The 12,961-nt window shown below is 39.3% G+C and overlaps 3 protein-coding genes and 1 pseudogene across 5 annotated transcripts; 3 read left to right on the top strand and 1 right to left on the bottom strand.

The window, feature by feature from the left end:
- The first annotated feature begins 105 nt into the window (after positions 1-105).
- LOC106405212 (secretory carrier-associated membrane protein 2) lies at positions 106-2,595 on the top strand. Of its 3 annotated transcripts, none has more exons than XM_048765983.1 (12): positions 535-736; positions 825-929; positions 1,025-1,087; positions 1,167-1,200; positions 1,294-1,416; positions 1,500-1,562; positions 1,645-1,738; positions 1,825-1,870; positions 1,984-2,051; positions 2,173-2,221; positions 2,304-2,369; positions 2,457-2,595. In XM_048765983.1, exons 1-12 carry the CDS (start codon positions 683-685, stop codon positions 2,541-2,543), a joined length of 852 nt encoding a protein of 283 aa, XP_048621940.1. In that variant the 5' UTR covers positions 535-682; the 3' UTR covers positions 2,544-2,595. The 3 variants fall into 3 exon arrangements, with proteins under 3 accessions (XP_048621939.1, XP_048621940.1, XP_048621941.1); XM_048765984.1 differs by having other exon boundaries at positions 595-736; positions 825-983; positions 1,015-1,087; XM_048765982.1 differs by having other exon boundaries at positions 106-736; positions 2,173-2,369.
- LOC125591562 (pentatricopeptide repeat-containing protein At1g03540-like) lies at positions 2,388-4,715 on the bottom strand. The gene has a single exon (XM_048765980.1). It carries the CDS (start codon positions 4,601-4,603, stop codon positions 2,780-2,782), a length of 1,824 nt encoding a protein of 607 aa, XP_048621937.1. The 5' UTR covers positions 4,604-4,715; the 3' UTR covers positions 2,388-2,779.
- A 148-nt stretch (positions 4,716-4,863) lies between these two features.
- LOC106397908 lies at positions 4,864-7,327 on the top strand (annotated as a pseudogene).
- Positions 7,328-7,382: 55 nt separating this feature from the next.
- LOC106399487 (putative pentatricopeptide repeat-containing protein At1g03510) lies at positions 7,383-8,959 on the top strand. Its single transcript, XM_013839968.3, has one exon. The coding sequence runs from the start codon at positions 7,517-7,519 to the stop codon at positions 8,804-8,806; it is 1,290 nt and encodes a 429-aa protein (XP_013695422.2). The 5' UTR covers positions 7,383-7,516; the 3' UTR covers positions 8,807-8,959.
- Positions 8,960-12,961: the final 4,002 nt, after the last annotated feature.

Here is a 12,961-nt window from a genome sequence, read left to right as displayed (position 1 = left end):
CAATATGACGAATGTCACTGCCGCACAGGTCTGTTAAAAACAAGACATAATTGTCTACGTAAAAATGGTAGATTTATACGGTTAGTTAACCAATGGGTGTGATTCTTGATGCAGCGTGTGAAGATATTAATACATGTAAACATGTTTCAGACTAAACATTATAATAGTGGATTTAATAATTAGTTTTTTGGTTGTCGCCCTTTTAATATAGTGTAAGGCTATAAGCTCTATTGAATATTTGAGATAATGTAGTGATAAACTAACAACATAATGATCTGTCAAAGCTGTTACATGCAAAGTTGTGACATGTGACATCCTAGCCACTAACCTCAAAGTTCGGATTCAAACCTTTCAAGTTGGTTTATACGGTTAGTTAACTCACTGGTCGTTAAAAGTACACGTGTTCATGCATTACAAGTTACAAAACCGAAGAAAATTTACTAAACCGGACCAAAAAAAAAACAAATTGGTTACAAAACGAAGCGAGAAGCCGTTAAAATGCCTTGGATCTCTCTGGCGCGCACATATGCCATTAGTTTTGCTTTCTCTCTACAAAGTAGCCATTCATTGGAAACCACTTTCTCCGCATTTTCGATTTCTGTCAACGACCTTCCCAATCTCCAAAACTCTTTCTTTTCTTGAAATACATTTCTTGATTTGATAAAGACAAACGATCTCAAAGATGGCACGACATGATCCTAATCCATTTGCTGATGAAGAGATCAATCCTTTCGCGGTAAAGAGCTCTGTTACTTGAATCAAGAACCAATGACTGATTGTTCTGTAAGCTTACCCTTTTGATCTCTGACTTTATAATGTTGTAGAATTATACAAATGTTCCTCCAGCAAACAACTCATACCTCAAGCCGCTTCCACCGGAACCTTATGATCGTGGTGCAACCGTTGATATCCCTTTGGATTCCGGCAAGGTACCAATACCTTCTGCATTTTGCCTTAACAGTGTTTGCTCAAAATCTGGTTAGAATGAAACCGAGGATCTCATTCTCGCTGTTTCTGTTTAAAGGATCTTCGAGCTAGAGAGATGGAACTCCAGGCTAAAGAGAACGAACTGAAGCGGAAAGAGCAGGTTATTTCTGGCTTCCATGTGACCTACAGTTTCCATGTGAAATGTATTGATCAGTCTACTTGTTGTTGTCGTAATGCAGGAGCTTAAAAGAAGAGAAGATGCAATTGCGCGAAGTAGACAATCTTCTATATCTGTTTTTTCTACATCTTCCAATGAGCCTTTTAGGGTATTTTTTGTTAGCTAACCTGATACGGTTGATTTGGCAGCTGGAGTAGTCATTGAGGAGAAGAATTGGCCCGAGTTTTTCCCTTTAATTCATAATGACATTCCAAATGAGATTCCGCTTCATCTACAGAAGATCCAATATGTCGCATTCACCACACTGTTAGGTAACGTAAAGGCCACTTTATTGACAAGTCCTGGATATGTAACAGACAAAAGTTAATAGACTAAAACTATTGTAACTATGCAGGATTAGTAGGAAGTCTCTTGTGGAATTTTGTGGCAGTAACTGTAGCTTGGATCAAAGGAGAAGGTTACTTACTACCTAAAATGATCAGATTCATATTAGCTATTACCTCTTGTCATGTTGACTCATGTGATTGTAATGTTATCAGGTCCCACTATATGGCTTATGTCAATCATCTACTTCATTGCTGGGGTCCCTGGGGCTTACGTCTTATGGTATCGTCCTCTTTACCGAGCTACCCGGTAAAATCAGCTATATTTGTAAAGTTCAGGATAGGATCTCTTAGATATTAAACATTAATACAATGTGTACACGTTACCTATTGCAGAACTGATAGTGCCCTGAAGTTTGGAGCTTTTTTCTTCTTTTACGTGGTAAGTTAAATCGTATCCCCAATGGTAGATGCTCCTCTGAATCAGAGGTTTCTCAGGAAGCCATGAAAAAAGACACTAAGCTTTTGATGTTTACACTGTCTTGCACTTTTCAGTTTCACATCGCATTCTGCGGCTTTGCTGCAGTAGCTCCACCAGTCATCTTTCAAGGAAAGTCTCTCACGTAAGAGTTTACTGAATCAGCCTTTTTCTTTGAACTTCTTTACCCAATTCTCTTATATAAGACCTTTCCAGCCTCTAATGAAGTCCCGTCTGATTCCAAATATTGTTGATTTTGTGGACAGAGGTTTCTTGCCAGCACTTGAGCTTCTAACTACTAATGCTGCGGTCGGTGTAAGTATTACTTCTGCTCCTTCACAAGTACTTAACTTCAGCTTGCTTGCGACAGTCTTACCATCTTTTTTCTCCCCCACAGATAATGTACTTCATTGGAGCCGGGTTCTTCTGTGTCGAAACACTCCTCAATATCTGGGTGATACAGGTTTCAAACTTCTTCTTACTCCCAAATTTATCAACACTATAACTTGTCTGTTTCTCTAAACCATGAAGTGCAATACTCGATTTTCAGCAAGTATATGCATACTTCCGAGGGAGTGGCAAAGCTGCAGAGATGAAGCGTGAAGCTGCAAAATCAACCTTGATGCGTGCACTATAAAGACAACACTCCTCACTGGAGAATGTATCAAATGGTGGCTTGAGGTCAAATCTTGATTTCTCCACACAAACCCCTTTCTCTGCAAAGTTCAGGCTGGCAATCTTTTTTTGTTTGAATTACTTTGTAAAGACTAAATCAACTACATGGAGACCTCAAGGCAAAATTGTGTGACTAAAAACAATCTTTTCATGAATGCATAAAGCAAGATCTCTAGAAAGATATGGACCTATAGCTTTCTAATGAGCATCAACCCAGCTCTGTCCAATAGTCTTAATTACTCCTCTTCTCACCATCAACCTACGAATCTTGAGTGCATCACCATGGCGACCTATCGACTTGTACATGTTACTCAGAAGCACATAGCTCATATGGTATTTTGGGTCCAACTCCATCATTCTCTTTGCAATCCGCTCTGCAATAGCCAAGGCATCCGCATCTGCAGCACAAGGTCCAAGTAGAACACCCCATAGAGACGCATCATCTCTACACTCTGCTCTCTCCAACATATTTTCTGCTTCTTCAAACAAACCAGCACGGCCTAGAAGGTCAATCATGCAACTGTAATGCTCAGTACCTGGTTTAATCCCGTAACTCTCAGTCATCATCGCAAAGTAGTTTCGTCCTTCCTCAACCAAACCCGTATGACTACATGCGGTGAGAACCGCGATAAAACTTATGTAGTCAGGCTTTATCCCCTTTTTGACCATATCATTGAAGAAACTGACAGCTTCTTCACCTCTTCCGTTCTGAGCTAGCGCAGATAGCATTGCGTTCCACGTTATCATGTTCCTGATCGTCATTTTGGAGTACACACGAGTAGCAGAATCAACGCAACCAGATTTTCCATACAAGTCAACCAAAGCCGATTCCACAATCACATTATCACGACAGCCTCTCCTAACGTACTGTCCGTGAACCTCTTTCCCAAGTCTTACAGCTGCCAAACCAGCACAAGCCTTAAGAAGAGTTCCGAAACAGTAGAGATCTTTCTCGTCCATTTCCCTGAACATTTCAATAACTCTCTCGTGCTCTCCGTTCTGAGAGTATCCCCCAAGTAAAGCAGACCATGATACGGTGTTCTTCTTGGACATCCCATTGAACACTTGCCTAGCCTCCCGTACCGATCCGCATTTACCATACATATCTAAAAGACTACTCTCCACAACCACATTGCTACTAATCCCATTAGTAATAAGCTTCCCGTGAATCTCTTTCCCTCGCTTCACCCTCCTCAGGTTACCACAAGCCGTCAAAACAGTCCCAAACGTAGACTCATCAGGCACCAACCCTTTCCCCCTATTCACCACGTAGAAAAGCCCCAAAGCCTGTTCATACAAGTCGTTCTTAGAATACGCAGAGAGGACAGCTGTCCAACTAAAAACATCTGGCTCAGGCATTTCGTCGAACACGCGGCGTGCATCAACGGGTTCTTGATTTACACCATACATATAGGCTAACGTGCTGGAGATAACATGGTTCCACTCGAAACCACGAGCGATGACAACACAATGGAAGCACCTCCCTAGCCTGACATCTCCGATCTGAGAGCAAGCCTTAACCGCGGCAGACAACGTAAACGCGTTGGGCTCAAAACCAAAACTCACCACCATCTCAACGAACATCTCAAGCGCCTTGACGTGTTCTTTACCTCTGACGTATCCAGACATCATCGAAGTCCAGGAGATGGCGTCTTTGACGAACATCCCGTCGAAAACCCTCCGCGTCTCTTTCATATCATGTCCCAGCTTGAAGTAGAGAGCGAGCAAACTGTTTCCAACGTAACGGTCCGTCTCTAAGCCCGATTTGACAACGTGGGCGTGGAACTGAAGGCCGTGGGTGAAGGATAAGACTTTGGTGCATGTTTGCAGGAGAGCCGCGTAGAGATTGGGTTTCGCGGAGATATCACACGAGAGCGTTGTGTTTAGGATCCGAATGGCGTCAGTGAGACGACCCCGTTTACAGTATTCCAAAATCCGAGACTGTTTCGTCGGAGAAGAGGCTGAAACGTTAACTAACGGCGTGAGACGTTGGCTGAAATGGCGCTTGAGTATGAGATTCATCGGAAACGCCACTATCGCCGGTGAAGAAATGTATATTATTATTTACTATTTAGGAATGTCATATTAACACTGTGAAACTATATAATATTATTCAAATTTAAAAATAAAAAAAAACATTAAAGATCAAAAGTATAGTAACAGAAAAAGACGAACAAATGGAAAGATGGAAAAAGAGAGGAACGGAGGAGGAGGCTCTGCTCTTAAAACCCTAACGTACCTCCGATAAGGCCGCGCGTCTTAGCCGCCCACAGTCATCTTTGTGCTCTCTCTTCTTACCATGTCTGGATTTGCCGTTAAACCCGGCCTTAAGGAAGAAGAGGAGCTACCTGTTGTTGAAGCTATCAAGGATTTCCCTCCCATTGATTCCTATCTGGATTTCGATTCCTCCAACTGGTTGGGGAGTAATAACTCGAATATTGAGGAGGAGTTTAGCTTAGAGGATACGGACTTTGATTTCTTCGAGGAACACATGGAGATTGGTCAAGAAGGTGTTACTGTTAGCGAGGAAACGCGTACGCTTGTGTCTGAGTCCATTGAGGTAACGTCCAAGCTTTGTTGTGGAGTTTCTGGAGTGAGCTCGATTAGTTCTGAGTCGGTGATTGATGTAAAGCCTCTGCTTTGTGGTGGCATGTCTGCAAATTTTGGCGGGGTAGCTGAACCAGCTGTGAAAGAGTCAGAACCTGTTGTTTCTAAGGTCTCTAGGCCAATGGAAGATGACAAGGGGGAAACTAGTTCTGCTGAGTCTGAGAGCGAAACCTCCAGCTCTTCTTCCAGCTCTAGTGCTAGTAGTAGCATTGATGAGGAAGAAAGTAATAAGGAAAAGAAGTTTGAAGATCAGATGGTGATGGGGAAAGAGGATGATATGGCAGAAGAACTTGAAGAGGGTGAGATACGGAGTGTAGATGAGGAGCATGAGGCTGAAGAAGATGATGTGAATGAGATGGTTGCTTGGAGCAATGATGAGGATGAGGACCTTGGTTGGCAAACAAATGAACCTATAAGGATAAATAATGAGCTCAAGGTACCTATCCTTCAGCATTTCACATTTCATAATCATAGCTGTTAGTGGTTGAGTTCTTTTTATTGTCTCTAAGCCTTTGTTAACTGTTTGCTAACTCCAAACCCTTTTTAACTTTTGCAGGAGCTTCCTCCAGTTCCACCTGTGGATGTCACTTTGGAACCACATCATGTCATGCTTCCTGTTGGAGTTGTTCTTTCGGTATCATAAAATAAACTCTACCTGTGCGCTATTGCTTGCTAAACCTAAAACCATTGTGATTTCTGATGTTCCAGGTACTGAGCACACCACTGACACAAGTAATAGTGGAGGGAATGGAAAAGCATAGTCCTTTGGCCGAAGGTTCTATCCTATGGATAAGTGAAAGAAGAACGCCATTGGGACTGGTGGATGAGATCTTTGCACAAGTTGAGTGCCCTTACTATAGTGTGAGGTTCAATTCAGAAAACGAAGTGCCGGAGGGGGTTAGTGAAGGTACACCTGTCTCATTCGTTGCTGAGTACGCTCAGCATATTCTCAATATCAAGGAACTGCAGAAGAAAGGTTACGATGCATCAGGAGATAACGACGAGGAGGTAGCAGAGGAGCTTGAGTTCTCAGATGATGAGAAAGAAGCCGAATACATAAAAATGCAGAAGATGGAAAAGAGAGGGATGATGGATGACCAAAAAGATGGTAACGCAAGAAACAAGAAGAAGAAAAACAATGATCTCGGAACGTCTACAAGCAATGACTCAGGGGAATGGACAGAGAACCGTGGGTTTAGTTCTTTATCCTCCAACCGTTCTGATCCTCAAATGGGTGATCCGGTTTCGAACCATCAGCCACGACCTCAGATGGTGGGTTTTCCTCCAAACGGTGGAGGATGGAGACCCCAGAGTAATCAGCAGAACTCACATCAGTTTCCTCCTATGCCTAGTCAGATTGCAATTCCCAATCTACCACCACCAATGCAGAGACCTATGATGGCAATGCAAAATCAAATGATGTTCCGACCACAGTTCAATGGTGCCCAGTTGCCAATGCCTGCTGGACCGGGTGGCTTAAATTTTTTTCAAGGACAGGCTACAGCGCCATGGCCTGCATTAGTTGGTCAGAACTGTTTCAACCAACAGCCGTTTGGGATGGGTCGTGGTATTCAGCCACCGCAGTTACTGAATGAGCTGATTGTTAATCTGTTGGCTTCTCAAGGTCTTCAAATGCTGAACAACAGACCACAGTCTCCAATGAACCCACAGTTGCAAATGCAACCGCAGTTTCCTATGAACCCTCAGTTCCAAATGGCTGAACAACAGGCCACAGTCTCCAATGAACCCACGGTGCCAAATGCAACCGCAGTTTCCAATGAACCCTCAGTTCCAGATGCTGAACAACAACAGGCCACAGTCTCCAATGAACCCACATTTCCAAATGCAACCGCAGTTTCCTATGAACCCTCAGTTCCAAATGCTGAACAATAACAGGCCACAGTCTCAAGGGTTTAACGCTGGGAAGTCTTCTGAGCGGGGAAAGGGGCCACCATGGTCGTGGCAGAGATAGTTGTAGGGGTCGGTTTGGACGTGGGCGAGGGCAACAGTGTGGATGAAACTGTATCTGTGAAGCATTTTGATGTGTGTGAAAAGCATGTTTTATTTGGTTTTGTATGCCAAATTTTTGTGGTAAATTAAATTAACTCAGTTATGATTAATAATGAACGCCGTTGCCGAGATCGAACCCGGGTCACCCGCGTGACAGGCGGGAATACTTGCCACTATACTACAACGACTTTGTTGTTAACACAATTTACAAGTCTAAACAAACCTTTAAGTAGCTGTTATATTTGGTTTAAAAGGCGGGAACTTACGTAATTAGTGGCTTTCCTTTGAAGCAAACACCCAAAAAGGTCCATCATCTCCATGTCATCCTCGTACGCTTCGAACTACACTAAACTGATCACTCTCACTAAACAGTTAAGCTCTTACGCGAACCAAGGAAACCATGAGCAAGCTCTCAACCTCTTTCGCCAAATGCAATCTTCTTTCGCCTTACCTCTCGACGCACACGTCTTCTCACTCGCCCTCAAATCCTGCGCTGCAGCCTTCCGTCCTGCCCTCGGCGAATCCATCCATGCCCACACCCTCAAATCTAACTTTCTCTCAAACCCATTCGTGGGATCCGCTCTACTCGATATGTATGGTAAATGCGTCTCTGTTTCTCACGCTCGCAAACTGTTCGACGAAATTCCCCAGAGGAACGCTGTTGTCTGGAACGCGATGATTTCGCATTACACGCATCGTGGAAACATCAGGGAAGCTGTCGAGTTGTATGAGGCGATGGATGTTATGCCAAATGAGTCTTCTTTCAATGCTATCATAAAGGGTTTAGTGAGTACAGAGGATGGGTCTTATAAAGCAATTGGATTCTATAGGAAGATGGTTGAGTTTAGATTCAAGCCTACTTTGATTACTCTTCTTGCGCTAGTATCAGCTTGTTCTGTCATCGGGGCGTTTCGGTTGGTAAAAGAGATTCATTCATATGCTTTTAGGAATCTGATTGAGCCGCACCCGCAGTTGAAAAGCGGGTTGGTAGAGGCGTATGGGAGGTGCGGAAGCATTGATTACGTGCAATTGGTGTTTGAGAGCATGGTTGATAGGGATGTGGTTGCTTGGAGTAGCTTGGTGTCTGCTTATGCGCTTCACGGTGACGCTGAATCCGCCCTCAGAGCATTTCAAGAAATGGAATCTGCTAAAGTACGACCTGATGACATAGCGTTTCTGAACGTGCTGAAGGCCTGTAGTCACGCTGGGTTAGCTGATGAGGCTATTGGTTACTTTAAGAGGATGCAGGATGGTTACGGTTTGAGTGCAAGCAAGGACCATTACTCGTGTTTGGTGGATGTTTTAAGCAGAGTGGGGAGGTTTGAAGAAGCTTACAAAGTGATTCAAGCTATGCCTGAGAAGCCAACGGCTAAGACATGGGGGGCTCTGCTTGGAGCGTGTAGGAACTACGGGGAGGTTGAGCTTGCGGAGATTGCTGCAAAGGAACTGTGGAAGATAGAGCCGGAGAATCCAGCGAATTATGTGTTGTTGGGGAAGATATATATGAGTGTTGGAAGACAAGAAGAGGCAGAGAGGCTTAGAATGGAGATGAGAGATAGAGGAGTGAAGGTTTCACCTGGTAGTAGTTGGTGCTTGTTCAAGGATTGACATATTAGCATTGCTCAAGAAATTGTTGTAATGTCAACACACATCTCAAGATTAAGATTGTGTGATGAGCTTTCCCATCTTGGACTAAAGACTTTCACTATATTTTTATGGAAATGAGTAATGAACTTGGTGGAATGCACGTATTATTGAAAAGATCATGCATAAATCTTATGATAATTAGCAGTAATTATCTTTGATCACATTCTACAAAATACTCGTTTTGGAAGCCTTCTTTTAAAAGTTTATAGTGTTTTTAGGTTCCATACTATAATTTGTAATGAACAGATTAATGTTTTGAATTTACAAGAAATATCATTATTACCTTAACAAAAAAATAAATTAATTGTTTGTTAAAAAAATTTAAAATCTAGTGTTATTGGCTAATGGATTCTTACCTTTTATCCAAATCTAGTATTATTGGTTATTCAAAAAAATTAGTTTTTAATGATTCTATAATTCTATCGAATCTAATGTTATTGGAACTTGAATTCTAAACAATTTTATTTTTACTCATAAAACAAAAGTCCACAAATCTTTGCATATAAGCTCTTGATTCTTAAAATCACTATGCTAGCATATTTTGATAAACTTTTTAAATATGAAAACTTTTTACAATTCTTTAAAAATTTAACAAATCTCTTGATTCTTACAATCAACCAACTCTACTTAAATTCCACTCCCACTAACCCCTTCTTATATAGTTGTGTATTCTAGAATCTACATTGTATGGTGACACTACAAAACTCTAATAGTCATTATAATAAGTAATTTGTCAAAACTCAAAAGCATGATAATCTAGTACCATTATTTTTTTGTTTAAGCAAAAATTGTGCACGTAAGAGATGTGAAGATGGAACTCTCAGTTCTCGTGAAAATGGACATGGTAATTTCATATCTGTTTTTTTTAATAACTAGGGTTTGTTAAGAGATGTTTTAAGATAGTAAATAGTTTGTTTCATTTGATTACTTGAGAGATAATATAACTGACTTTGGATTTGTTAGACTCGATATACGTGTCATTACCTTTTGAGTATTGTCATTAATGTTCTAATCTTGGAGATAGAATGCTGTATTGGATGGAAGAATCTGTTTCATTTCATAGTTATTGATGCTGCGATGGTGGACAGTAGTGGCTAACTTAGTCCTCCCTGACAAATTCATGTAAACTTTTGTTAGCTGTAAAATAAAACTTTTTAGACTTATTATTAGTTCATATACTTTTAGATAAAATCATAAAATTAAATGTAGATATTTTTTAGTAGAAATAGTTAGAGTTCTCCATAAAGTAAAACTAACCCATTAGTAAAAATATTTTTATGAATTTAATTCTATCATAGTCTATGTGGTGAAATTAAAAGATATTTTTTATTAAATCATTTAAAATAATTACATACAAATGTTTTTTCAAGAAATGGCCACATGGTTCCATTCGCAGAACAAAGAGAACACCGGGTTTGAAGCTACTAAAACCACATGAGATGCGATGATGGAACCCTCATACCTTATCAAAATCTTAATGGATAAGTACAGCAAGTTCTCGAGAATAATATTGATAATCATCAAAGTATATGATCTGAATATCCTAAGAACCTCTGGATACAATTTCCCAACCACTCAAGAAAGAGTTTTGGGATTACAGCTTGAGTACGTACATTAACAATGAAATCCTTGTGCATCAAATAGTATATACAGAAAAGGGTACTCAAGAGATTTAATATGGACCAGTCTCACCCATTATCTAGTACATGGGCGTGAGATCACTTGTTTTGGACAATGATCCATTCAGTCCAAAGGTGGACGATAAAGAAGTTCATTTAGTCCTGAGATGGACGATGCAAAAGTCTTGTTTTAGACACTGATCTGATTGGTCCATAAGAAGGACGATGAAGAAGCCTTTGATTTTGGTTTATTTTATACTAACCAGCCCAAAGAGGGGTTATTTAGTTTTGTTGATTTGTTTTCAGACAGGTTATGTTTTACACATGGTGGTACACGCATATCACAGCAACATCATTCAAGATTTCGTGTGTGTGTATTTGAGGTCGATGACTCAATATGTTCGATCAGATTGTGGCATGGCCGATGGTAAAGAAGAACCAACTATCATGTTCGAGGACGAAGCATATTCTGCCCAAGATCTTCATCACCCACGGATTGCAGAAAATTGGAGAGGTCCAAGGGACCCTCAGTAATGTCTAAATCAGGGGGAGTAATGTGTGTTGTACTCTTTTTCCTTCACCATGGTTTTGTCCCAATTGGGTTTTCCTGGTAAAGTTTTAATGAGGCAACATTAAAGCAGATTACAAGCTCTAAATGATTATGGCATCCAATGGGGAGTTTATGAGCCAGATTGTGGATGACTCATAACCAAGAGATTATGATTTGTAATCTTTCCATTTATCTATGACGGTGCAATCTTCTAGATAAAGAACACGTGTATTATGAATAAAGATAGACTTTTCCGTTATTTTTATAACAAAAAGAAACATTGAAAAGCGAGAATGCCACCAAAGAAAGAATATTGTCGCTGACTCGCCCAATCCTGGCGTAATATTTTAATATATCAATCACGTTTTCTTAATGATTTTTTTTTTTGTTTTGTTAAAAGGAAAAAAGAAAGTTGTCATAATAAAAATGTATACTTAAGGGAATACTATCAACTACGAGGACTAAAATTAATAGAAATATAACAAACAAAATTAAAATTTGCATGGAACAAAGAAAAAAATGAAAAATTATGTGCGTGATTAGAAAATGTAAAACGTTAAAAGAAAGAGAGAAGAAGCAAAACCATAAATAAAGGTGAATTAGGGTATTGCTCAGAGTTACGAAGCTCTTACTTAATTTTGTTCTTGGCTGGTTCCGTGACAATGGCAAGCATTGAAAGACACCTTTTGAAAATCTCCTACGAAGAATCACCACTGTGGATATCAAGTTTCCTTGATATGGAAGTTTACCGAAAGCAGTTTCCGGATGAATCGCGCCAGTGGTTCCCCTCGCCGATGAGTAACGAAATCGGGGTTGCAGCTACCAAAGCCTCTGGAGTAGTGATAATGAATCCATTACATCTGGTCAGCAGCTTGATGAACACGGTACTTATTATTATTATTTTTTTTTTTTTTGCTTCTTTCTCTGATTCTGTTAACTTTAGGCTCATATGTAAATGGTTATGGGTGTTACGCTAAGGTCGACTTTGTTAGAATAATGGGTTAGCAAGTTACCCTAAGGCTTGAACATGATTGTTTTAATGCTCTTTTGATTATTTTAGTTACTAAGATTGAAAAAAAAATTAAGTAGAACCATCACACGTTAAAAACCCTACTTACACGTGTCTTCTCAATCCCAATTTTATTTATTTTTATGTGCTAACAACTAACAGAGAGCTTGTTCATATATATATATATATATATAGGGGAAGTGGAAAGATCTCTTCTCATGCATCATTGTCGATGCCGAAGGTGGCCAACTTACTCCTCATGAGATCCAAGGCACATATTCTCGACAGAATGAGGTATCTATACTATATAAAAGTTGAGTATATAAGACATCGAGAGCGTCCACGTAGGATTTAAAACTTCCAGTCGTGTTTTGACACATCAGATCTTTAATTTACTATTTTTAAATATGTCAGAATTTCCAAAACTGTTTATTTCATATAAAAAATAGAAATCAATTTAAATATGGTAAACTTACAAAATTCAAAAATTATATATAATTTAACTTAATATATAATATATTTTGTAAATTTGCATAAAATATCTTACATATATAATAATTAACTTAAAAATGCAAGATATTTTAAAAATAAGAACTACATAAATTTAAGACACGTCATTTTTAAAGTTTAGGTCATATGCTATTGAAAATATTCAATAATATGATTTAAAACACATGGGATTTAAAACAACTGATCATAAAATGGCAAATCATTATTTTATTTTAATATTTTCAAAAATGTCAATATTTCCAAAAAAAAATTTATTTCATAATAACATAGAAATCAATATATATATGGAAACCTAACAAAAATAAAAAGATTATATATAAATTAACTGAATATATAATAAATTTTCGGTTTTTTTTTAAAAAATGCAAGGCTTTCAAACAATTATAACTATAAAAATTCAAAACAGGTAATATTAATTGTTATTAATA

The sequence above is a fragment of the Brassica napus genome, chromosome C8 (genome assembly GCF_020379485.1).
Source record: "Brassica napus cultivar Da-Ae chromosome C8, Da-Ae, whole genome shotgun sequence".
NCBI classification, from domain to species: Eukaryota; Viridiplantae; Streptophyta; class Magnoliopsida; order Brassicales; family Brassicaceae; genus Brassica; species Brassica napus.
The sequence above is the reverse complement of the archived record's forward strand: the minus strand, read 5'-3'. Positions and strand labels throughout refer to the sequence as shown.

Excerpts from the sequence above, each read along its gene's own strand:
- LOC106405212 (XM_048765984.1), top strand. The coding sequence starts at position 693 with ATGATCCTAATCCATTTGCTGATGAAGAGATCAATCCTTTCGCG. Across the intron at positions 1,871-1,983 it reads CTTTTTTCTTCTTTTACGTG|TTTCACATCGCATTCTGCGG; the intron begins GTAAGTTAAATC and ends TGCACTTTTCAG. Across the intron at positions 2,370-2,456 it reads TCAATATCTGGGTGATACAG|CAAGTATATGCATACTTCCG; the intron begins GTTTCAAACTTC and ends CTCGATTTTCAG.
- LOC125591562 (XM_048765980.1), bottom strand. The coding sequence starts at position 4,603 with ATGAATCTCATACTCAAGCGCCATTTCAGCCAACGTCTCACGCCGTTA.
- LOC106399487 (XM_013839968.3), top strand. The coding sequence starts at position 7,517 with ATGTCATCCTCGTACGCTTCGAACTACACTAAACTGATCACTCTCACT.